Below are 24,253 nucleotides of genomic sequence, written 5' to 3' on the forward strand. Positions count from 1 at the left end.
AAAAATACATAATATGTTACCCTCATTTTTATTTTCACAAAAATACATAATATGTTACCCTCATTTTTATGGAAAGCCCATAAGTGATTTTTTTAAATTTTTTTAGTTCGAATCCGACCGATTAAACTTATTTTCTAATCCAAATCTGTCGATCCGACCCAATTTTTCATATAAACATTCCAGATAATCCATCCATTCAAAACCTTGGTAACAGCATGAGCAATTTTGTCAAAGTTATCAAGTAAGATACCCCTCTCCATGACCCTCTCACCATACTTTTTTTTGATATTAGCATGAGCAGGAGCAATTTCGAGGATGCTGTTAATGAGATAAAGAGCCCTCTCTGCCCTCTCTCCCTCCCTCATTCCATTGCTTGTAATTCTTTTATTCCCTTATCCATGCCAACCTCTCTCATCTTAATCCCAAGTCAGAAGCCTTCAACAATGAAAAAAAAACAAAAAACAAAAAACCAAAAACAAAAAACAAAAAACAGAAAACAAAAACAGTGGAATCAAATGTGTGACGAGGGTTAATTACGGCCTTAATGCAGAACGTCTTAATGAAAAAGAGGGAAATAGAGAGAGAGAGAGAAAAAAAAGGGTTTGATTTGATTTGACTTGTGAAAATTGGAAGGAAAAAATAAAGGAGAAAAAACATGGAAGAAAGGGGAAAAGAACATAACCAACCCACGCAAAGTTCCTTGTTCTCTCTTTCTTTCTTTCTCTAGATCATATGAGGTTTTCTCTATCTGGATTAGAACAGGTTTTGAAGGTTTTTGGTCTTTCAGTGTCTTCTTTCATGTGAGATCAGAAGTTCAGAACCAAGATGGGAGGTAATTTTTTTTCCCTTTCTCTCTCTTTGTCTTTTCGCCTAAAGTGAATCCTTTTTTGCTTTTTGGTGATTGTTTCTAGTTTTTCTTGGATTTTTTTTAATGGGTTATGTGTGGTTTTCAATGATTCATGCTTTGTGTGATGGGGTAGTGTTTTTTGGGTAGATTTGTGGGGATTATTGCCATGTGAATCTGCTACTCTTATTACAATTAATAATCCTGTTTTCAATAGCAGATTTTACTTTCCATGCTGGTATTAGATCAGGTCCTCTCTCTCTCTCTCTCTCTTGGTTAGGATGATATGCAAATCTTGAACCTGATAGTTATTGACACGAATAGAGGGCCGAATATTATGGTTGACTCAAATAGATTCATGCCATGGGGTTCGAGTCCATGAACCCTAATCTCCCTTTTCAGTTCACTGTGGATTAACATTATACAAAAAGTGGTACATATAAGTTGCAGGAGGTTTTATGGCATTTTAGTTATCCTACAAGTTACTCTCTAACAATTTGTGGGTTGTACAGTGATGAGAAAAATTTAGAAGTGTTGGTGGGGATATGATGATTCTTTTATAATAGCTTTGTGAAAAATTGACACGAATCTTAGAATTAGAATAGGAAATGAATGAAAGATTTTTACCTCAAACAAAATCTTGGAATTAGTGAAAAAATTTATCAAGATTTAGAAATCTTAGAATTAGATTAGGAAATGAATGAAAAAAATTTACCTCGAGCAAAATCTTGGAATTAGTGAAAAAAATTATCAAGATAAGTCTTGATATGGGAACTTCATATTTCGCAACTTTGAAATACCCTTGATGGATGAAATTGGAAGTACTATGAGCTAGTAAGTCTTCAAGGACAGAACTCAAAATTTGATGGAACTCATCTGGAATTTGCGGGGAAGTACTATGAGCTAGTAAGTCTTCAAGGACAGAACTCAAATTTTGATGGAACTCATCTGGAATTTGAGGGTTTACTTCTAGATTTTATGGTTGATAATTAATATTCCAAACTTGTAATATTTTCATTATATTTCTCTTCATCCCTTAGGTATTGTGTCATTCATACTTTCATAGTTTATATGTAAACAACCCATCATTCTTTTCTGGAAGGTTTAGCTGGGTTTCAACTTTGGAAGCAGTGTGGTTGTAACCCATTATTCCTATTGGCAAATAATCTTTTTTTATATGAGGGTGCAATACTCTTTAAATGTAATTTCTTTTAGCTGTTGGAACCTTCATATCCTGTGGAGAATATCACAACAAACAAGTCTACAAATTTCTACATTTTTTTGTTTTAATCATTCCTTAAATTTCTTAATCTCCTCATGGTTCTGGTAGCTTCCTACATTGAGTCTTAGAAAATTAATTGGTTTAGGCTTGTGTTCATAGTTTATTAGTTTCCTATGGAAACTTTATTAGCTGGAGAGGCTGTCTCTTTATTTTGTAAAAAAAACCAAGAATAAGATTGGGAGAGATGGAATTGTGTTATCATATCCAGTTGCAGGCTGTACGATGAATGATAGCTCTGAGAACATGCACTATTGCAGTGATCTGTTGAAATGCTTATATTTGTTTGACAGAAATTAGAATAGTTCCCCAGGTTGTATTCTTTAAGCCAAAGCTTTGATGGTATTTTGGACATTAAATAGTGTCTTTGTAGTTTACAAGTGTCATATAAAGGGTTCATTCAACATTTGATGGATTAGCAATTTTGTTAGAGTTATGCAAATTTAGTCACTGACTGGCTGTGTCCATCATGGTTCCTCGTAAAGCAGCTGTCGAATACCACTCATCTGTTGATGTTTGAGTAGCATCTGATGACACTAGATAAGGTGTCTTTGCAACAGTATAATAGGCAAGAAGGCACATTAATCTTCAATGAAATTTGGAATTCTCCTTTTCTTGATGTATGGAGCTGAATGGTTGTTACTAATGATGATGATTTGGGCAATATGCATGACGAAGTGTACACTTGCAGCAGTACTTATGAAACTCTACTTATTTTTTGACTTCAAAATTTTCCAACATAACTACAACAAAGTTTTGCTTAAATAAAAGGGTTTTAAAAAAATGCTACAATGGAGTGTTAACTCTGTCGACCCAAAGCTGATTATATAAAAAATATAACAAAATTAGTTTATCAACATCATGAGGAAATTTATTGCTATGTGTTGATACTTGGAAGGTTATACTTGTTAGCATGAGCTCATACATGCATATATTGATGTAATTATTTTCTGTAAATTTCACTGATTAATGAATTCTGATTGTTTCTTCAATTAGAAAATCAGCTACATAGTATAGTGAACCTTCACTTCATTTCTTTTGAATGCTTTTCTCCCCTGTATTTGGCTTCGTCTTTTGGGATATTGGCATGTTTCTCATTAAGTGTTTCATCATCATCATTTTAGCCTTTTTTCAATTAATTGGGGTTGGCTACATGAATCTTGGTTCTCCATTATGCTCTATAAAAGGCAATATCCTCAATGAGACCAAAAGTCCCCATTTCTTTTCGAACTACTTCCAACCATGTCCTTTTGGGCCTACCCAATGCCCTTTTTAGTCCTTCCACTTGAACTAACTCGCACCTCCTAACGAGTGTTCTACTTTGTCGGCGTCACACATGGCCAGCCCACCTAAGTCTAGAGTCTACTCTTTCTCATTAATTGTTTACCTTTCGAAATAAATCTTACAAGTTTTTGAAAATTTTCTCTAATTGGTGTTTTGAACAGTTTTTTAAGTAGGAAAATTAGATTAATAACGAGTGAACTGTGATACGTCTCTTATTTTTTCTTTTTCTCACTTCAGTAGCTCTAGTCTTTCCTCGATGTTGACATGGTTCTCATTGTGCATTTGCTTTTTGAAAGAATATTGATTACTGTATAACATAATTCATTCCTTATATGCCGGTAATCTAGAAGAGTTGGTTGTGTTCTGAAGGCCTATTCTGAATGGATCATTCGTTGATGGGTATTGATGCTTGCGTATTTGGTTTCATCATTAATATGATTTGTGCTCCACTAATATCAGCATAACATATTCTTGCATTCTTCTTATGAATGTTCTAGAATCCTGTAATATTGCCTCCGATGATGATATGATCTTTCATGAGAAGAATAAGAAAAGAAAGCTGAAGACCCCATCACAACTTGAGGCTTTAGAGAAGTTCTACAATGGTATGAGTGGTGAACCCGTGTGTTTGTGTGCGCGTGCGTGTGTGCATGCGCGTGTGTGTGCTTCATCTATTATTCTCTTTTTTAGGAAGTGCCATTGACAACTACATTGTTTGGTTGTTTAGAACATAAGTATCCGCCAGAGTCCCTTAAAGTACAGTTTGCCTGGAAATGGGGCTTATCTATGAAACAGATTCAGGTATGGTTCTGGCACAGAAGGTTGAAGGACAAAAAGGTTTTCAAAGAAGATGCACTCGCTAATGGAGAGCAAGATACTCAGAGAATTAGACAGGATTTAGTTAGCAGCTCAAAACAAGGGGAGAGCAAGAATTTTAATTTGAGTAAAGTAGAGAGCCAAAGATTTAATGACCCCAGTCTCACCTCAGAGCCTAGGCATCGATATGTTCTGACTAGAACTTGCAGTGCTATGCATAATAATGCCTCTTCTGAAAGCGATTCAGCTTCAGAAGATAGGTCATCTTTGCAGACTGAGGATCACTACGATATGAAGCCTTTGATATACTCTTCATTACACAACAATTACAATGAGTATGTCAATATGGATGGCAAAGTGAGAAGGGGATATGCTGTGTTGGATGAAGACATATACTTTCAGGAGAATGGTGAGGATCCCACTATTTCTTCTGTGAAAAGAAAGCTTGGAAGGCATTACCATGAAGATGGCCCAATGCTTGGCATTGTATTCCAGCCACTTCCTCCTGGTGCTTTTGACGCATCATTTGAGGATTCTCGATCTGGTAAAACTTCTATTCCTTTCTTAAGTCCTCCTGATTTAACTTATCTATATTCCATTTGGATAGTTTATGGCCTCTGCTTTTTATCATACTTGAAACAATCTGTTCATTGTTGTAGAAAGTAGAAACTACTGGGTAAGTCATAGGAAGGTACTTTGAAGTGACAGTTTGGAGTTCTGTTTCTAGAGGCAGCTTCTTTATGTAGTGGACTGGCAAATTTAATTTTTTGATTAGGCCTGGTAGCTAAGATTGAGGAGGAAGGTTAGTGTATTGAATCATCCTAGGGACCATCAGAAATGTATTTTTTCTTATTCATAATTGGGAAGCGAAAATCTTTATTCATGCAACAATTTTTATGATATAATTGGTGCCTCTGAATTTCTTTAGTGGCCTCTTCATCTCCGGATACATCTCTCTAAATATAGTACGGGATATTATAAATTGTAGAGCTGTGTCTTTTCTTTCTTAGGTTGATTGAAGAAGGTAGGAAGCTGAAGGAACTGGTTCCTAAAACATGAATCAGATGTGTCAGTCAGTGTCTATGTTAATCTGTTTCATGTTTTGTTGTTTTAAACAATGTTATGGGACTCACCTCGGCCAAGGTACTCAGCCTTTGGCTGAGGCGAGTTACTTGGGCGAGTCTAAATGACTAGCCTAAGTCCTGCACAGGGCAAAAAACCCTAGAAAATTTTAAAGATATAAAAAATGTGAAAAATAAAATAAATATAAGAAAAGTAAAATAAAACTAAAATCAACCTTGAAAATTCCAAAGAAGCTTATAAAGTATAGAGAAATAGATCTAAAAAAAATGATTTATAGTTTGGAACATTTTTAATCCCAAAAAAAGGAAAATATAAAAATAGGTACTATGGCAAAAGAACTCACCAATCTTTTCCAAACACATCCAAATTATATACAATAAAATTTCACACCTTCTCCTTTTCTTAGGTTTCTCTTTTTTTTTTTAAATTTCTTTTATGTACCTGAAGTTGTACATACAACTTGGGGCTACTCGGCCTTGCCTGAGTAAGTCCCATAACACTGGTTTTAAATTATTAGCAACTCTTCAAAGAAGAAAAAGTACAAAAGTCATGCAGTTTAGGGAACAAGAAAAGATCTTCATTACTTGGCTCCTTACTTGATCAAAGGATAACTAATTATCTTGGTTTTGAAATTTAGAAGTAATCTCCAAATTCTTCTATCACTCTAAAATGGAAGAGTAGAACCCTGGCATCTGAACAATGATACTGTTCTGGTTTCAGATTCTAGGAAAAATTCAACCTGAACAAAAGTAATTAAAATATGACAAAATGATTATATTTACATCAGGGACAAGTCACTGTACAAAATCTGAATATATAGTGGCATTCTTTTATCATATTGTCATTATATAACATTCAAGATGCTGTTTTGTAGCATTTCTTTTCAGCATTGTTTTCTATACTCTTTAAATATTCTTTCAATTCCTACAATTAACTCTTGCTGGAAGAACTTCTAATGTGATACATTTGGTTTGTGACATCTTCCTATTTTTTGTTGTTTTCAGCTCACTCATTATACCAGGTCTTTGTCTTTCTTGATTCTTATGTTTCACAGCGCCATATCATTTTGGAAGTTCCATCATGCATAATGCTCATAACATGTCAAGAGTGACAAATGAATCCCAAATTGGAATGGTAACTAGATATTTCTTTTTCTGTGGAAAGACCTAGTTTGCAGCAATGGCATATCTAAGAAACTTTTTCATATTCCATTAGGTATTCGCCTGTCTGATTTAAGCTTCAAAGTTGCTTTTTGGCTGTTTTTCATTGTGCATATTATGATGACTTAGTTATGAATCATTTTATCTTAATGAATGATACGGTATGTTATCTGTAGTTCTGAATGGTGGGGAATTGATACCATTGGCAACAACCAATCTCTTTTAACAAGGCAAATGGGAGCAGGGGAATTTGGGGGCATATTATATTGAAGCTATTAGAAGCTGGGTCCAAATATTATTTTGAGATGATGCCTGTATTTGGTTTATAAGCCTATGCAATGGTCTGGGCAATACAATTTTTCATTGCCTTCTGAAAATGGAAAAAAGCATTTTGCTTAAGTTTGTAATTGTTAACTTTTAGACAAATATGTTTTTAGCGTCATTTCTTCCAGTTTCCAAATCTATGATAGAATGGTGGTATGTATCTTCTTTTTGGGGATGGATTAGTGTGAGGCATCATAAAATATCAAAACTGTAACCTCTTCCCTAATCCATGGCGGGAACAGCAGTAAGGCTTGTCGTTTGGAATGATGCTTTTTAAGGATGGTAGGACCTTCTTAACTAAATCCTTTTTTCGTTATCTTTTGCACCATTTTCAAAATCCCAATGTTGGCAAAATATCCACTGTAAGAGATGCAATTGCAGTTCTCAAGGGAAGGAATGACGTGTACAGGATTCTATTTATGGTTTCAGATGTTCAAAGTCTAAAATCTTGTAATATCGATAAACTTTAGTATGGGCCTTCACTTTACATGGATTTGGATATTAGAATGTGCAGATGATGAATAGATACCTTGTAAAGGGTGGCATAAAGGTGAGGTGGTAGCATAAAGGTTGGGGATCTTTTTTATGGAAAAGTTTGGTTAGTTATTGATAGGTGGAGTAAATTGGCCTGAGATGTTGATGACATTATGTTTTATATGAAGTTTGATGTAGCAGTTGGCATTTACAGGACTTGTTTGTAGATTTGTTTTCAGTGCTCTTTTATAAGGGACCCAAGTTAGCTATTCTTTCCAACATGTGGCAGGTTTTGCTGTGGTGTCTCCCTTGAAGAAGGCAATTGGAAGACACTCTTAAGTGATGGGCTATGTCATTTGATAACTTTTTATTGAGGAGTAAGGTGGATCTTTTAGGTGATACTGTACCCCCTTTCTGGTTTGTGATCATTAGCAAAGGTATACAGTTGACTGCTTGGCGTAGAGAAAAGTTGGTTTGCTTGGTGGAGCAGATATTTTATTATCCTTATTCTTAGCTGTAACTTGGCCTCATTTTATTATGGTCGAAAGGAAATCATCGTAGATATACTTTTATAGTCTTTCAGTCATCTAATATCCAGCTCCTTATTAATATTGTTTCTGTATCTCTAGAAACAAAGTATGCGGGTTTTTTCTCTGACTTGAGGAGATACTTTAGAATGATAGTCAAGGATTAGAAGCTTTTCGCCTTATCATGTCCATCTTTGGTTTGGCATAGCACAGTTTGGGCTGCTGGGGTGCTGTCAAGCTAAATTTTGGTGGATTTTGTGGTTAATCCAGGCAGGGCAGGTACGAGTGGAATATTTGTGTTACAGAAGGTAGGAAGCTCATAAATTTTTTGACTCCTCTGGGTTTTGTGATTCCACACTGTTGGAGGCTCACACATTGCTTAGTGGTCTACAGAATTGCCCTTTCATTTAGATTGTTTGAATGCCATAAGATGGGCCGGTAAAGAGTCCCCTACACCGTGGTTTATGATTCTTTTGGATATAAATGGCATTTATGACAATATGGGTGTGACCTTTGTGCAAATCCTTAGTGGCTGAGGTCAACTTCCTTGTTGATCAAGGGGTTCTTCGAGAGTTGCTTTCTGTTCAAGCAGTTTCAATGTAGGATTCCTGATATGTTGCTTGACATCTCTTGACCTGTGTATTTTGTTCTTATAGGTTTTTGTTCTTATAGGTTCTTTGTTCTTCTATTTTTAAAATAATTTTTTCATTGATGATCTGAAAAAAAGAAGAAGCTGCTAGTTGAGGGTGTCTTTGTTTTGTTTCTTTTTGAGAATGTTAACTTTTATATATAGTAAAGGGTCCCAACTGGGTAAGATAGTAGAAGCTAGCCACAGGAGGCTAGCAGAGGTACAGGGGCGAGAGAGAGAAGAAAGAGGATAGGGGACAGAATTAAAAGGCCATCTTTTAGAGGGTTACATTGAGAACAAGGCAATCAACAAAAAGAAACCCATCCAAAAAATAAGCAGTCCTTCACTAATAAAGCCATCCAACATCATAGAAGTCCTTCACTGGTCGCTGCTGCTTTGGCCAGGGTGTCTGCGTCGTGGTTTGCTTCCCTCCACGTGTGCTTTTAGAAAACCCGAATTCCCCTGCAAAGCTGGAATATTTCGTCAAAGATGTGAAACAGAGTCCAAGGAGTGGAAGAGAAGTTTTGGGCCCAGGTGATCACGTTCTTGGAATATCCCTCTACTATTACAGTCTCAATCCTATGTAGTGAGAGAAGCCTAATGCTCTCTAGGAGTGCCGAAGCTTCTGCCTCCATGGATTCCTTCTGACCGATAAATTTGGAGATGGTTGCTATCGATTTCCCCAGGTGATTCCTAAGGATGACGCCAACTCCTGAAGGACCTGGGTTCCCTAAAGAACACCCATCGAAGTTGAGTTTGAAGTGTTCCGGTTCGGGCGGGCAACATTTTGAGGCTTTAGGCACTTTTCTTTTGGAATGATGAAGTATCGCATTCCAGTTCTGATAAAAGGCTAATGGAGCCACACCTTCGAAGTATTTGTGGCTCTCTGCCCAAAAAATCAGCTTAGCTTTAATTTTGGTGAAGATGAGATTTGGGGTTGAGGATTCTCCTCTAAATATCCTTTGATTGCGCTCAAACCGGTGCCCCCCAAAAGTTCCTGCCACTGCTGTTTTCCCCAATTGAGTTCCTGCTTTGGGCTAGGGAAATGGTTCTATGGCACTGAGAATTAGAGGAGCATCTTTGGGAGTGACCCACTGAGTTTTGAAAAGAGAAAGTAATTTGCCCACACTTCAAAAGCAAAAGGGCATGACAGGAATAGTTGGGAGTTGGATTCCTCGTTGTTGAGGCACATAGAACATCTTTTAGGCATGGAGAAACCTCTCCTTTGGAGTGGGTCTACTGTTAAGGCTTTCAAAGAAAGCCCTATCCATGTAAACACCTGTAATCTTGGAGGGGCGAAGGAGTTCCATGCTTGCGCCACTCGAGAGGAAGGGTGCAAAGGGAAGGTTGGGGATTGAGAGAGAAACGAGCAGAAGGAAGAGACGGAGAGGACTCCTGAGGCAGAGGATGTCCAAACAACCCTATCCCGGCCTTGATGAGCTAGAAAGCGAGAGGGGAGGGAGTAGGAGAGATATGACAATTGCCTAATCTCAGCATCTGAAATTTCTCTCCTGAAGTGTGGGTTCCATGATCTGAAAGATCCTGTCATTGTCATTTCTTCAGCAACAGTAGCCCCTTTGTTGCGCGCCAATGAAAATAAGAATGGAAATTGATCCTTGAGAGTTTATTGGCCAAACCAAAGGTCCAACCAGAAACGTACCCTATTTCCTTCTTTTGGGTGGGTCCTAAGACCTTTATAAAAATTGTGAAAGGTCGAAATGATGGATCTCCAAACCCCGAAGCTCTAGGATAAGGTCTCATCTCAAGAATCCAAGGGGAGTAGGGGATTCGGTATTTGAACCTCAAGATGTCTATCCACAATTGGTCTCTTAAGGTGAAAAGCTGCCACCACCATTTTCCTAGTAGGGCGAAGTTTTGGATTCTAAGATTTCTGATTCCCAAACGCACCTATCTTTTTGGGTGGCACAGTTTGTCCCAAGAGATAAGGTGGAACTTGTGTGTAGTGGCATCAGCCAACTAAAGAATCTGCGGATTACTTTTTCGATCCTATCGCAAACAGCTGCAGCCATCCGAAAAAGGGACGTCTGTTATATACCGGGATGTTGGCTAGGGTGGCTTTGATAAGAGTAGACCTACCAGCAGGGGATAGAAACCTGCCCTTCGAACTTGTTAGTTTCTATCCACTTTGTCTTGAATGTAGGACCAGAGCCTCTTTTTTAGTTTGCCTACACAAAGAGGTAGGCCAAGATACAATGAAGGAAGTTCTTCGGCTTCACAGCCGCAAAGATCAGCGAAGCCTTTTACTACTGCAAGGTCAGTTGCTATCCCCATCATTTTTTATTTCTTGAAATTCACCTTGAAGCCAGTAACAAATTCGAAACATCTGAGAAACCATAATAGATAGTCGACTTCTTCTGGTAGAGCATTACAAAAACGTAGAGCATTACAAAAAACCAACGTATCGTTGGCATATTGTAGGTGCTAACAAGAGGGCCATTTCTACCACTAGGGAATCCATTAATCAGACCCGTTGCAAACATCCTTGAAATAGAGCAGCTGAAAACTTCTGTCATAATGGCAAAAAGGAAGGGGGATAGAGGATCCCCTTGTCGTAGACCCCCCTAGAGGAGGAGAAGAACCCTTCCAGTGACCCGTTGATTAGGATGGAAAAGTAAGGTTGGGTAAAGCAAGCCCTCATCCAACCTCTCCACTTGCTTTCAAATCCCATTCTAGATTGGGTCTCTTCTAGTTTTGCCCAATCCACATGATCGTAAGCCTTTTCCCTGTCTAATTTCACAATTAGACCTGGGTTTTTGCTGTATGTCTCAAGTGAATACATTCAGGGGCCATTAAGGCCCCGTCCAAGAACTGACGATCTTTGACAAAGGCGCTTTGGGTGGGGGAGATTACCGAAGGGCAGTGTATCAAAAAGCGCTTGAAAAAAAATAAAAATCCCATTGTTCCAATATACCATATTCCAAGAATCCAACTTGACAAAAAGAAAGAAAGAAAGAAAGAAGTCGAGAGAATTTTGATAATTCATATTGTTAATACAGTAAACTGTAAAAGCATACAAGTGATATAAAAGTCAATACCCAACACAACAGAAATATACAGAAATTTAGAAAATATACAGTCTAACAAAAGTGAACACAACAGTCAACAGACTCAACACTAGACTATACAGTCTAACAAAAGTCAACAGACTCAACACTCAGCACCAAGAGGCAAGAGTCTTCAATCATCATCATCATCATATCAATAGCGCAAGCCTCATCATATGCATTAGAGTCGAGGCCATCATCATTAGAGTCATCTCCCTCTTCAATATAATGTTCATCCTCCTCTGTTTCTTCTGACTCTGCCTCTTCCTCCTCCACTTCTTCTACCTTCCTCGTAGTAGCATGTGTAGTCTGTGCAGATGAGGCCCTAGGAGTCTTGGTTGCTGTACCCTTCTTTTTGTGCTTCTTTGAACTCAAATATTATATAATTTCCTCCTTGGTAGCCTCAGGAATATTTTTATACGGGGCAACATCCCCCGTATAACCATACTTCCAACCCAAATCACCACTCCGACGGCTAGAAGCTAGAGAAGATACTTTCATAGAACAAGGCTTATTTTCATTCTTTCTTGGTTCTTCAAAATTCAAAAGATGTCTAATCTTATCTCGAACTGCTTCAGGAACCTTTGTACAAGAAGCAACATTACCTCTAACACCAGCATGGTGTTTTTTGAATCGGGTAATACCCCCATTGGTATCTTTTTCACAAAAATTACACCTTATACAATTTTTATCATTTGGTGTTGGGTTATATCTATACTTCCAACTCGGATCACTTTTTTTAGGAGTAGTAGAAATAGATCTATAACAAAGATTTTGTTCTTGTTTTTGTTTTACATAACTTAAAAATTGCTTAATCTCCTCTTTGACAGCTTCAGGAACATTTTTACAAGGGGCAACATCCCCCTTAATACCGGAATGATGTTTCTTAAACCGGTTTATGCCTCCTTTTGTATCTTTTTCACAAAAATTGCATCTATTACAATTTTTGTCATTTGAATTCGGGTTGTATCCATATTTCCAACCCGGATCTTCACTCTGACTAACTCCTGAAGAAGACATCTCAAAATAAAGCAAGCAATCGAAAAAATACACTTACTTTGGTTGCTTGAACTCCAAAACTTTGAGAAACACTTCGATGATTTGATGATCAATCTAATGAAATGTAGTTTTTTGGAGGTTTATTTTAGTCTAAAGGGGCTTGTTGTGGGTTTAGGATTCAAATGAACCTAAAAGCCATCATTCTTAACCTTTAAGTCTTTCAAAATAACAAAACGGAAAAAAAAATAATCATTTTTTTCTCCTCTAGGCGGGTTCCATACCGCCTAGGCGGCCGCTTAGGCGGGTTCCATACCGCTTAGGGATGGACCTCCCAATTTTACTACCTAGGCTTGGGTGATGCATTTTTTAAATCAATGCCAAAGGGAAAAGCTCCTTTAAGCGAGATGCTAGCACTTCAGCGATATTTTTTAAGTCGAATTGATTAGACGTATAGGCCGAAAATCCGTTAAGCATTTGATGCCTTCTATCGTACAGACTAAAGATATAAAAGTAGAGCATTCATTGCTCGGTGGATCACCCCTCTCGAGTGAAACTTTGAAAAGAGTGCTAAGAAGTCGGGCCTAAAAAAAATCCCAGAACTCTTTGAAGGGTGCAATGGGGAATCCATATGGACCGGGAGACCCATCTGCTGCCAGACTAGAGATGGCGGACATAATTTCTTCTTCTGAGAACGGTCTCTCTAGCCCAAGGGCCTTTTCAAAGGGGAGGGTTCGAAATTGGAGGTCCCCCATCTCTGGTCTAGGCCAAGAGGGTGTTGTGAAAAGGTTTTTGAAGAAAGAGATAATTGCTTCCTCGATCTCAAAAGGTTGATCTAGGAGTCTTATCCCCCAACCATGAGATGCGAGATAGTGTTATCCCTTCGCCTACAGTTGGCCATTCTGTGGAAGAACCTTGTGTTGAGGTCCCCCACCTTGAGCCAATTGACCCTGGACGTTTGAGACCAGTAGATCTCTTTTTTTAGGAGAGATTGGTAGAGAACTTTAAGATTAGACCTCCGAAGGGGCTTAGATGGAAGGAGGGGTTTGGATTCCTCTTCCACGCCTAAATGTTTAATCTCCTCTAAAGTGTCAGTTTTCTGCGATGCAAAAAGACCGGGGAGGGTCTTGCTTCAGACCTTCAGGTTACCTTTCAGAAGATGCAGTTTCCTTTGCAGCCAAAACCCGAAAGCCAGCCCACCCAAAGGTTGAGTTTGAGAGGGATGTCCACCAGGATGGTAATAGGGAGGAGAGGGAACTTTCTTGTCGCCAGGAAAGTTCGAAGCAGAAAGGTTTTGAATCTCTAATTGAGGGGTTGGTGTTAAGTAACAAGGGACAATGGTCTGAGGTGGGGTTAGGTAGAATCAGAGTTATTGAAATCTCTTCACCGGCATCGCGTTTCCAGTTCCGCGTTTCTGTTAAGGAATCTCCATGGAAACCGGTTTTCGGAACCAACGAAACTCATTTCTTTAATTTTGGAATCTCGATTCAACATGTCTTTAGAAACCATTTTTCGGAACCAAGGAAACTTGATTCCTTAATTTCGGAATCTCGATTCAACACATCTTTAGAAACCATTTATCAGAACGAAGGAAACTCGATTCCTTAATTTCAGAATCTCGATCCAACATATATTTAGAAACTTGAATCCATAAATTGTGGGTAGATGTTCCCAAATATATTGAATTTGGATTTCAACAAGGATTAAATTTTGATTTAACGTCAATTGATACACCAATTCAAAGTACATAATGTCCAATGTCTATGATGGTTGTGTACTTCCTAAAGGAAATTGGAGTAGAAACTTTCCTTCAAATGCTTTTAGTGGTTGCAGGGTTTCATTATTGTACTTGTGCCACCTTGGACGGGCTTTACTAAATTTAAAATATAACTGATAAATGCAACAAATACAAATAAAACTAAAACCATGGTGTAGACTCCTATTTTGTCTTCATAATAATGAAGTCAAAATCACAATTTAGAAATACTTGTTTTTTATATATAATGATCGTAAGTTCAATAATCAACACCATCATTTTAAAATTTGGGAAACCTTCTAATAAAAGACATCCAATATAGGTTCTAAAGTTGATAAGGCTCAACATGTGCTTGTGGCTTCCTTCTCCATAAAAATGAAATCTCAATTCTTGGTAGCGGTCGTCAAATGAATTCCATAGTCCTTATTATTGTAAATCTTGATCTCAAACTGGATTGATCTCTGATCCATATACTTCAGAAACTTGATTCCAAATATGCTAGAATCACGATTCGAAACAACAACATACCTTTGTTCCACATATGTCAGAAACTCGATTCCATAAATGTTGGAAACTCGATTCCATAGATGTCGGAAATTCGATTCCGCATATTAATGAATCTTGACTTCTGGAGTGTCGATTCCAGGGGGATGGGAATCTCGATTCCAAGGAGGACGAAATCACAATTCCATTTGTGGATGAAATTTGGATCTATTTTAGTCGAAACACGATTATAAAAAACTAGGAATCTCGTTTCTAATGATTCCTATTGTACGGACATCGATTTCTAAGACAAGAATCTTCTAGCCGGCCGTGATTCCGCAATTCCGGTTCCTAAAACGATTCGGGTTCCTAGGCGTTTTCAACTACTATGGATGGAACCACCACATGGGTGCCAACAAAGATGGCATTCCAATCTAGTGAGATCAAGAAGCGATCCAGTTTAGAAAGAGAGGGAGAAGAGGAGTGGTTAAATCGAGAGCCTTGGTTTGGAAGATCCAGCAGAAGGTTGTTAGAGATGAAGTCCAAGAAGAGGTTCATGGTTGGAGAAATTCTGGAAGAAGAATTTTGCTCGTGTGACCAGCTGGTGACATTAAAGTCAACCCCTAAACACCAAATTAGGTGAGGAGGCGAAGCTATCGAATTTAATTCGGTCCAAAGTTGGGGTCTGAGTGTGCCTTGATTAGGGCCATAAATCTTTGAGAATTTCTAGGGGAGGCCGTCAGAGACCCTGGTGAGTAGCACTGAGACTGAATAGGATGCAATAAGTGAGGAATTGAGAGCATTTTTTATTGGGTTCCATGTTACCCAAATGCCCCCTCAATCCCCAACAGCCGGAAGGGCTTCCCATTGACAAGGCCTCCTAGCCCAGACCTGTCTAACTTGTTGAAGGGTGGGGGAGGGGAGTTTAGTCTCAGTGAGTACGAGGATAGTTGGGTGGTGTTTAAAGCACAAGTCTCAAACAAATTGCTTTTCAAAAGGAAATCCCATACCCTGGATATTCCAAGATAAGATCAGCATTAGTAATTTAGAGAGAGAGAGAGGCATTCCTGGGAGAGCGTCGAACCACTGAGCCACTAGGGAGAGGGCTAATGGTGAGCTCGAGATAGCAAGGGGTATAGAGATAGGGTGATCATAGTTGATACCTGAGTTGAGATTTGCTAGCTCGCGATTACCCTTCCGGCTTACCTTGAGCCGAGCTTGAACATCGGCCTTGAAAATTCTTGGAACGGGCCATCAGGGCCTTTGTGCGGAAGCCCATGACCTGCATTACTTGATGAATTTTTCCTTGTGCTTTGGCTTCATCCATGCGGTCGACAAAAGAGAACGTCACCGAGGGATGGGAGTGAAGGCCTTCAGAGGGGTCTAGCGAGGAACCAAAAGCTGAATTTGTCAAGCTTTGACCCGACCCCAGAGGGGAAAGAGAGGACTGCAACTTAGGAGAAGGTTGGCGAAGTCTGAGAGGAGGAATACCATCAGCTGGAGTCGGTCAGAGATCAACCTCGGCGTTGGTTAGAAATCTATGTAGCTCTGAGCCATCGTATTTTTCTGTACGTTGACATCTTTAATCTTCACTTCAGCCGACCACAACTCTGGTCGCATGTCTTGGGTAACCTTTCAATTTTTGGGGCCCTGTTTTTCGTGAATTATAGCGGGTCACAAAACATGATGCTAGTAAATTAAAAATCAACAGGAATAATCCAATTTGAAATCTCCGAGTTATCCATGTATTTGAAGTTGTACATTCTTGATAATTTATTCTTCAATTGTGGCTTAGAGTACAACATGATCTCTAAATGGTAGCATATTATAAGCATTGCAATAGGGCTAAAAACCCTGGATGCATAATTGGAAGAACTTTGGCAGGGGAGGGGGTTTCTGTGATCTCTATAAAACACATATTTCTTGATAGATAAGAGTCTCTAGATTCAAAACAATTGAATAAGAGTATAAAACCACAAAAAAAAAACGAAATTTCTAACATGCATTTTTCTTGTAACGCTAAGTGCCCATGCGGCATAAAACCTTGATGACTTTAGAGTTAGAGTTTTAAGCATTATGCATAGAACTAATTCAAAACCAAATACTCGTGGGAAAAGGTTTGGGCATTTTGTTTTTAAAAATATTTTATGGATGACCAAAGATTGGTTCTCCTTGTTATTCTTTTTCAGGTATATGACAGAATAAGGAATAATGTCAAACTCCGTGAATCATATCCATTGCTGCATCAAAGGAAGGAATTCACTTGTAGCAATGTGTTGACCAGAAGGCCTTCTCTTACTAGTCACAGTGGAACTACCACCCCTGATACGAATCCTCCTTCGCAAACTGATGGTGATTCTGAAAGTGAAGTATCAGAATTTGTTGGCAAGAACTATGGGGATTGGTTAGACAAAGTATGGTATCAATGAGGCCCAATTCCAATGCAGATCAACATCATCATCCATACGTTCCAAATTATAGTACGGAGGAACAGTCATATTACCATCAGCCATGCAATAATAGTAAAACAGAAATCCTATATAGGGAAATGGACTGTTGTGATGCAAAACCTGCAAGTCATCTCTTATGCCAAAGTGAGCTTTCTTGACGTCGGAACAGAGTGCAGTTGAGAGGAATGACAAAGGTTGAAATGAATTTTGACATGGTGTAAAGGGTGTGTATTTTATTTTCGGTTCTAAGGCAAAAAATTTTGTTTTGTTTTATCTATTTGGTCATTGAATTGTGTGGGTTTAATTATTTTGGGTCTGTCATCTGCTGAAGGGAAAGATGTGGGGAGAGATGAAGAGAGAGAGAGAGCATCAATGCCCACTTCTACTAAGACTGCCTGTAAAGGACAAAATACAAGTGAGTTTTGTTGTTTGACATGCAATTTTTTCTCTGACAACATGGAGTTTTGCTTTGATGCTGACCCCTTGCTTTTCTTAATTTTATTTTTTGATTTATAGGTGGAGAGGAGCACAAAGGGTGGAGAACGCTGGAGATGACAATATTGAAGCTGAGTTGGCATCTCCCCAATTAAGCCCATTCATTTACCTAATGAAAGCAGCAATTTACATGCATTACATTGGACAAAAACCTTCAAGGGTGAAACAAGTCCAAAAAAATTGAGATACTTCTGAGTGTCCTCAAATTTACTACCTCTTGGCAACATGTGATTTTTCAAGTCTTCATGAAAATGTAAATCATAAATCACCTTATTGTACTAGTATCAGTCCATTTCATGACAGCCATTATCCAAATTCCCCTCCCAAATTCTAATAGGAAATTCACTTCAAAACTTCCCACATTTGTTGGACTTGTTTCACCCTTGAAGGTTTTTGTCACATGTAATGCATGTAAATTGCTGCTTTTATTAGGCATGTGAATGGGCCTAATTGGGTATTTGCATGTATATTTTGAATATTGCATACATGTAAATAATATTCAAGTTTTTGTTTTCTACGTTTCATGTTTTTGAAGTTTGCATGATCAACTGTTTGTGAGGGTACATTTCGAAACTGTTTGTATATTTTGTAAGGATGTTAAGAGTCCATATGGAGGATGCACAAATAATCCATGATGTTAGTCTTTCAAGATGTTGGGCTGTTTTAGGGAAAGTATGCAATGGTCAGTATGGGTATGGTGCAGGGTACTTAGATCCAACACCCACTATCAATACTTATTTATTGATGTTGGATATGACTTGTGGGCTCCCAAGGCCACCCTTGTTTTTTTGTGGGAACAAATACTACCCCCAAAGTCTAGGGATGAGTACTGATGAGTGGATGGTAAGTATGAGTACCCAATATGGTGAGTATAGGTTCCCAATACTTTCTTTGTATATAGTAGAGGGTCACATTATTGGAAAGAGTTTTGTGAATGTACACACACTTGTGTACACGCACTTGTGCACTTGCACACTTCAAACACACTGAAATGTGCATATATCATTTTTTTAAGCTATTAAGACATTCATACATGTACATTTATTGTATTTATCTATGGGAGCAGGCGTGTATGTGTAGGTATATGTGCATGTATGTACATAGGTACTGGTATGGATGGACAGATTTACTGATTTGGAGGCCTGATGCTTGATGAATGTATCATTTTGTTGAAATTGCATTTGAGAAGAGTTTCTCTGGATTTTACCCAGAACAGATTTGCAATTAGTTTTTCGAGATAATGGTTGCTTTAGTAATCATGAGAGTTATGAAATGTGTAATTGTGATTAATTAAAGAGAATGTTTGATCATTACAAAGATTATCTTGTGACAAGATACATACTGGGCCTGCAACTACCATTTTAAGAAGGGCTTTCTAGTATGAGTAAGACAGGTCAAAATCCACCCTTTGGATGGAGGATGGGATGTTGCTTAGGTGGACCAAATGGATTATAATGATAAAAAAAAGTTGGAAGGCCACTTTGAGTAAAGGCTGCACGCTTTTATCACATTCCGGTATGTGAACCAAAGATGTTGATGGTACCCAAATCCGCTACTTGACATTAATCTCTCTTTGTTCTTGACAATAGACCTTTCTCTCTCTCTGTTGCACAGTAGTTTGTAATGGTCCATTGTCTGTAAGTGGTTAGTTTTTTTTTTTTTAAGGTAAATCAATGGGGAGAAATGGTCAGAGGATGGGATGAGTTGTTCATCATAATCGTTTATTATTGACAATAGGCGGTCGAGGAAGGACGTGCTATATTTACATGTATCACAATATTGCAACCATTAATTGCTTTTTTAGATGAATTGTTCCTATGCTTAATGTCTATTTATGAGAATACTTTTTTTTCTCAACATTGGATGATTGAGGTACGTGATACATTTTGCTAGTAATAAATTATAATAACACTTTCATTTTTTCAGTTAGTATAAATAAGAAAATCTTGGGGGAACTTAGGTATGGTTTCAATAGACAATAAGATAAGAGACAGTAGAATCAAATGGGTGATGTAATATAATACTGGTTAGGAGTTGCGATGTGGTTCAAGTAGAAAGCTCTAAAAAAATAAAGAGAAGATCTAAAAGGATATAGATGGAATTAGTGAGAAAAAATATATAGATTTATGGTTTTTTTCAAGGTATAATATTTGATAGAGCAGAATGATGGAATATTTGTGTAGTTGACTTCAAATAATTGAGATAAGATTTTGACAGTGATGACTTGCCTATATTGAATAAGATTTGCAAGTCACTCAATAAAATCAGCCATTTGAAAGTGTTTAAGAAGCTTAGCTGGAAAATGAGGACCACTAGAGAGAGAAAGAGAGACTCTACTCTAGAAAAACAGAGAGAATAAAGAACATGTTTGGTCCTTGCAGAAAATAGCTTCTATATTGGTGTTATGTACTCATTTATACATGTGGCAGCTGCCTAGTCTTCCTGTATTTCTTCTCATTGCCCATCTTTCTTCACCTTTATTATGGATTTCTTTCTCCCAAAAAAAAAGTATTATATGCATATTTTTAGAGGATACAAATTAATTTTGATGGGCCTTAATTACTCAGGCATGTATAAGAATTGGAGTTTGCAAATTATAGAGATATTGACAGGTAAGAGTTGTTTAAAGTAAAATTAAGACATCTTAATGTCCAATTAGAATTCCCTTAGGTTCACTCTTTTCTCCCATAGGTTCACCTCTCTCTCTCTCTCTCTCATACTTTGTTTTCATGAGGTTCCCTTTGGTGCTGCCATCACTCACATGACTAAAAGTCCCATTCAATAGATGCATCTCTCTCTCTTTAATAGTTTTCTTGAGGACTCTATTCATCTATCTACCCCTCCAAGAGTGCTATTCTCATCTTTATCTTTTTTGTTTTTTGAGCTGGACCAAAGGCCATGTGAATCTCAAATCAATTTCAGTTGCTTTAGCACATAGTTCACTAGACATATTGGTCATAGGGCTTAAGAAGGAAGAAAAATAGGCAAAAGATGAATAGGCTAGGCATGAATAAAGAAATAATGGTAGGGGAGGTGTGCACGCAAATCAACATTCACATCAACAAGACAATGAACCAAACATTGTCAAGGAATAGGTTCAACAACACAGAATGAATCAAACATTGTCAAGGAATAGGTTCAACAAGACAGAATGAACCAAACATTTTGAGAGGAGTAAATTAGGAATATTATATATTTGAAATTCAAAGAAATCTATGGATTTTTAATATCAAGGATTTTTGTCATGGATTCTTTAAATCTCTTTTTTGGATAAACTATACAGAGTTCATGGATTGCTTGCAATCACTTTTTTGTCCATTGTTTGGTAACAAAACTTGATACAATTTATCTCTCTAAAATTTTTATATGCTTTCTCTATCTAAAACTCAAAATTTGGGATAATGTATCTATAAAAATTTTGAGATAGTTTCTCTCTCTAAAATTTGATATGGTTTGTCTCTCTAAAATTTAATATACTTCTATCCAAAATTTAAAATTTGAAATTGTCTATCTAAAAATTTTGAGATAATTTCTCTCTCTAAATTTTTTAGGTGCTTTATTCTCTCTAAAATTTTATATAATTTCTCTTTCTAAAATTTTAAGATACTCTAAAACTTAAAACTTGAGATAATTCCCCTTTTCAATAATTTTTAGATAGTTTCTCATTCTAAACATTTTTAAGTTGTTTCTCTCTCTAAAATATGATATAATTTTTCTCTCAAATTTTAAGATACTTTCTCTTTCTAAAAGTTAAAATTTGAGATAATTTTTCTATAAAATTTTTGCTATTGTTTCTTTTTCTAAAAGGTTTTATGTATTTTCTCTCTCTAAAATTTGATATAGTTACTCTCTTAAATTTTAATATGCTTTCTCTCTCTGAAACTTCAAGTTTGAGATAGTTTCTCTCTCTAAAACTTCAAGTTTCAAATAGTTTATCTCTCTAAAATTTTGAAATAGTTTCTCTTTAAAATTTGATATATTGTCAATCTAAAGTTTGATATACTTTCTCTCTTTAAAGTTTAAAATTTGACATAAATTTGACATACTCTCTATCTAAAACTTAAATCTTGAGATAGTTTATCTCTTTAAATTTTTTTGAGATAGTTTCTCTCTTTAAAAATTCATGTACTTTCTTTATTTAAAATTTGATATAGTTTACCTCTTGAAAATTTTAATATACTTTTTCTCTCTAAAACATAAATTTTGCGATAGTTTCTCTCTCCAAAAATTTTGAGATAGTTTCTCTCTCTAAAATTTTTTAGGTAGTTTCTCTCTCTAAAATTTGATATAATTTCTATTTCTAAAATTTTAATATATTCTCTCTTTCTAAAATTAAAAAATCGAGATAGTTTCTCTCTAAAACTTAAATTTCGAGATAGTTTATCTCTCTAAGAATGAGATAGTTCTCTCTCTAAATTTTTTTTTGGCCGTTTCTCTTTCTAAAATTTATAATAGTTTTTTCTCTAAAAGTTTAAGAATACATTCTCTCTCTACAAATTTAAGAATATTTGTCTCCAAAACTTAAGATTTGATATAGTTTGTCTCTTTAAATTCTTTTGAGATAGTTTCCATTTCTAAAACTTTTTAGGGACTCTCTCTAAATTTGATATATTTTCTCTCTCTAAAAATAAAAATATGAGATTGTTTCTCTCTCTAAAAATTTGCATGTACTTTATCTCTCTAAAATATGATAGTTTCTCTCTAAAACTTAAAATTTGAGATAGTTTCTCTCTTTAAAAGAGATAATTTATCTCTTTAAAATTTTTGGTATTGATCTCTCTCTAAAATTTTAACATACTTTCTCTCTCTAAAATTTTAATATACATTCTCTTTAAAAGTTAAAATTTGAGATAGTTTATCTTTCTAAAATTTTGAGATAATTCATCTCTCTAAAAAATTTGGTACTTTCTCTCTCTAAAATTTTAAGATACTTTCTCTCTCTAAAATTTTAACATACTTTTGTAAACACCCCATTTTAAATTTGAAAAATTCTATGGTTTTCTGAACCCTTAAGACCACATTAACCTAGTAAACCTAAAACCCATAGTCCACACAGCTTACCCTGTGACCAAGAACCAATCTGCCTACCCAGAACCCTGTAGAAACCCTATTTTGACTCAGAACTGCAGATGCTATGTTTTACCAAATAAATCATTAAAAATAGAAAAAAAAATCCCTTTTTAACCTAAATTTTCCTTGAGAGCTTCATAAGAGGTTGAAGAACACACTCTAAGCGAAAAACTTCAATTTGGACAACTTTTCGTTTGGGCAGACTGGGCGGCACGAGTAGTGTCCCCTGGGAGACACCACTGGTGTCGCCCAACCCCTTTTGTCCCAAATTGGAAATTTTCCCTAAGGCTTTGATTTCTTGCCTTTTCGGAAGGTTTTTGCTATTTTGTTTGGGCGACACCACTAGTGTCACCCAGATCTGGATCCCCAAAATTGGAATTTTTGGCTGAAGGATCCGTTGGTTATGGAAAGATGCCCTTCCCAACAGATCCTTGGCCTTTATAAACTCTTTTTTGTGGCCATAGGAGACAGAGACTACTACTTCAAAGAAAGACAGACCTCCAGCTAGGAGAAAGTTTGAAAACCCTAATCTTAACCCTAATCCTGAAAAACCTTAGATCTTCAGGGCACAACAGCCCTAGTTCTAGACCATCCTTAGGATACAAAACCCTTTGAAATTAGAGATCTACTAGTCAACGTCCAGATCAGAGAGGCAAAGAGGACACTAGTTCTGATACAGGCGAGCCCTTGAAGGCTCGAGAGTCTGGGGCCATCCAGCCCGATTTGGAATTGTTTCTTCCTCTTTCTTTCTTGTTCTTCTTCTTGTTTTCATTTTATTTTGATTTGTTTTGATTAATTTTCTTCAAAATAATCTTTTGATGTTTTGGACGATGCTGGCTCTGCCACAGATCTAAAAGCAGATCTACTCGTTTCTGGGCAGATCTGGCTCATATCTGAATTTGATTTGTCCCACTTGCTCTATCACATCATCTTCATTAGTTTAAGGTGTCAAGATCCGAGAGATCTTCATCAAAAGATCTGTCTAATTTTCATCACAAACAGTCAAGCGTCAAACTTTTTATGAAGAAAATTAGACATAACTTCCAACGAAGATCTCTCGGATCTTGACACCTTAAATTGATGAAGATGGTGTGATAGAGAAATTGGAACAAATCGAATTTAGATATGAGGCCAGATCTACCAGGAAACGAGCAGATCTGTGGTAGAGCCAGCATGATCCAAAACATCAAAACACGATTTTAAAGAAAATTAATCAAAACAAATCAAAATAAAATGAAAACAATAAGAAGAACAAGAAAGAAAGAGGAAGAAACAATACCAAACAGGGTCAGATGGCTCGGGACTCCCGAGCCTTTGAGGGCTCGCCCGTATCAGAACCAGCGTCCTCTTTGCCTCTCTAATCTAGATGTTGACCAGCAGATATTTGATTTCAAAGGGTTATTGTGCCCTAAGGATGGTTTAGAACTAGGGTTGTTGTGCCCTGAAGATCTAAGGTTTTTCAGGCTTAGGGTTAGGATTAGGGTTTTTAATCTTTCTCTTAGCTAGAGGTTTGTCTTTC

The 24,253-nt window shown here is 36.9% G+C and overlaps 1 protein-coding gene across 1 annotated transcript; it reads left to right on the forward strand.

Moving 5' to 3' along the window:
• The first annotated feature begins 293 nt into the window (after positions 1 to 293).
• LOC18444553 (Homeodomain-like superfamily protein) lies at positions 294 to 18,315 on the forward strand. The gene is made up of 8 exons (XM_088871665.1): positions 294 to 375; positions 763 to 832; positions 3,867 to 4,012; positions 4,135 to 4,767; positions 6,361 to 6,440; positions 16,909 to 17,393; positions 17,501 to 17,584; positions 17,686 to 18,315. The coding sequence occupies exons 1-6, from the start codon at positions 294 to 296 to the stop codon at positions 17,146 to 17,148; spliced, it is 1,251 nt and encodes a 416-aa protein (XP_088727791.1). The 3' UTR covers positions 17,149 to 17,393; positions 17,501 to 17,584; positions 17,686 to 18,315.
• Positions 18,316 to 24,253: the final 5,938 nt, after the last annotated feature.

The sequence above is a fragment of the Amborella trichopoda genome, chromosome 1, assembly GCF_054954075.1.
Source record: "Amborella trichopoda isolate Santa Cruz 75 chromosome 1, AtrichopodaSantaCruz75HAP2 v2.0, whole genome shotgun sequence".
In the NCBI taxonomy this organism is placed as follows: domain Eukaryota; kingdom Viridiplantae; phylum Streptophyta; class Magnoliopsida; order Amborellales; family Amborellaceae; genus Amborella; species Amborella trichopoda.

What these genes read in the sequence shown, in the direction of transcription:
- LOC18444553 (XM_088871665.1), top strand. Translation starts at nt 294, where the DNA reads ATGAGCAGGAGCAATTTCGAGGATGCTGTTAATGAGATAAAGAGCCCT. An exon ending in TTTAGAGAAGTTCTACAATG is followed by an intron (nt 4,013 to 4,134) that starts GTATGAGTGGTG and finishes TTGGTTGTTTAG; the next exon opens with AACATAAGTATCCGCCAGAG. An exon ending in ATGAATCCCAAATTGGAATG is followed by an intron (nt 6,441 to 16,908) that starts GTAACTAGATAT and finishes ATTCTTTTTCAG; the next exon opens with GTATATGACAGAATAAGGAA.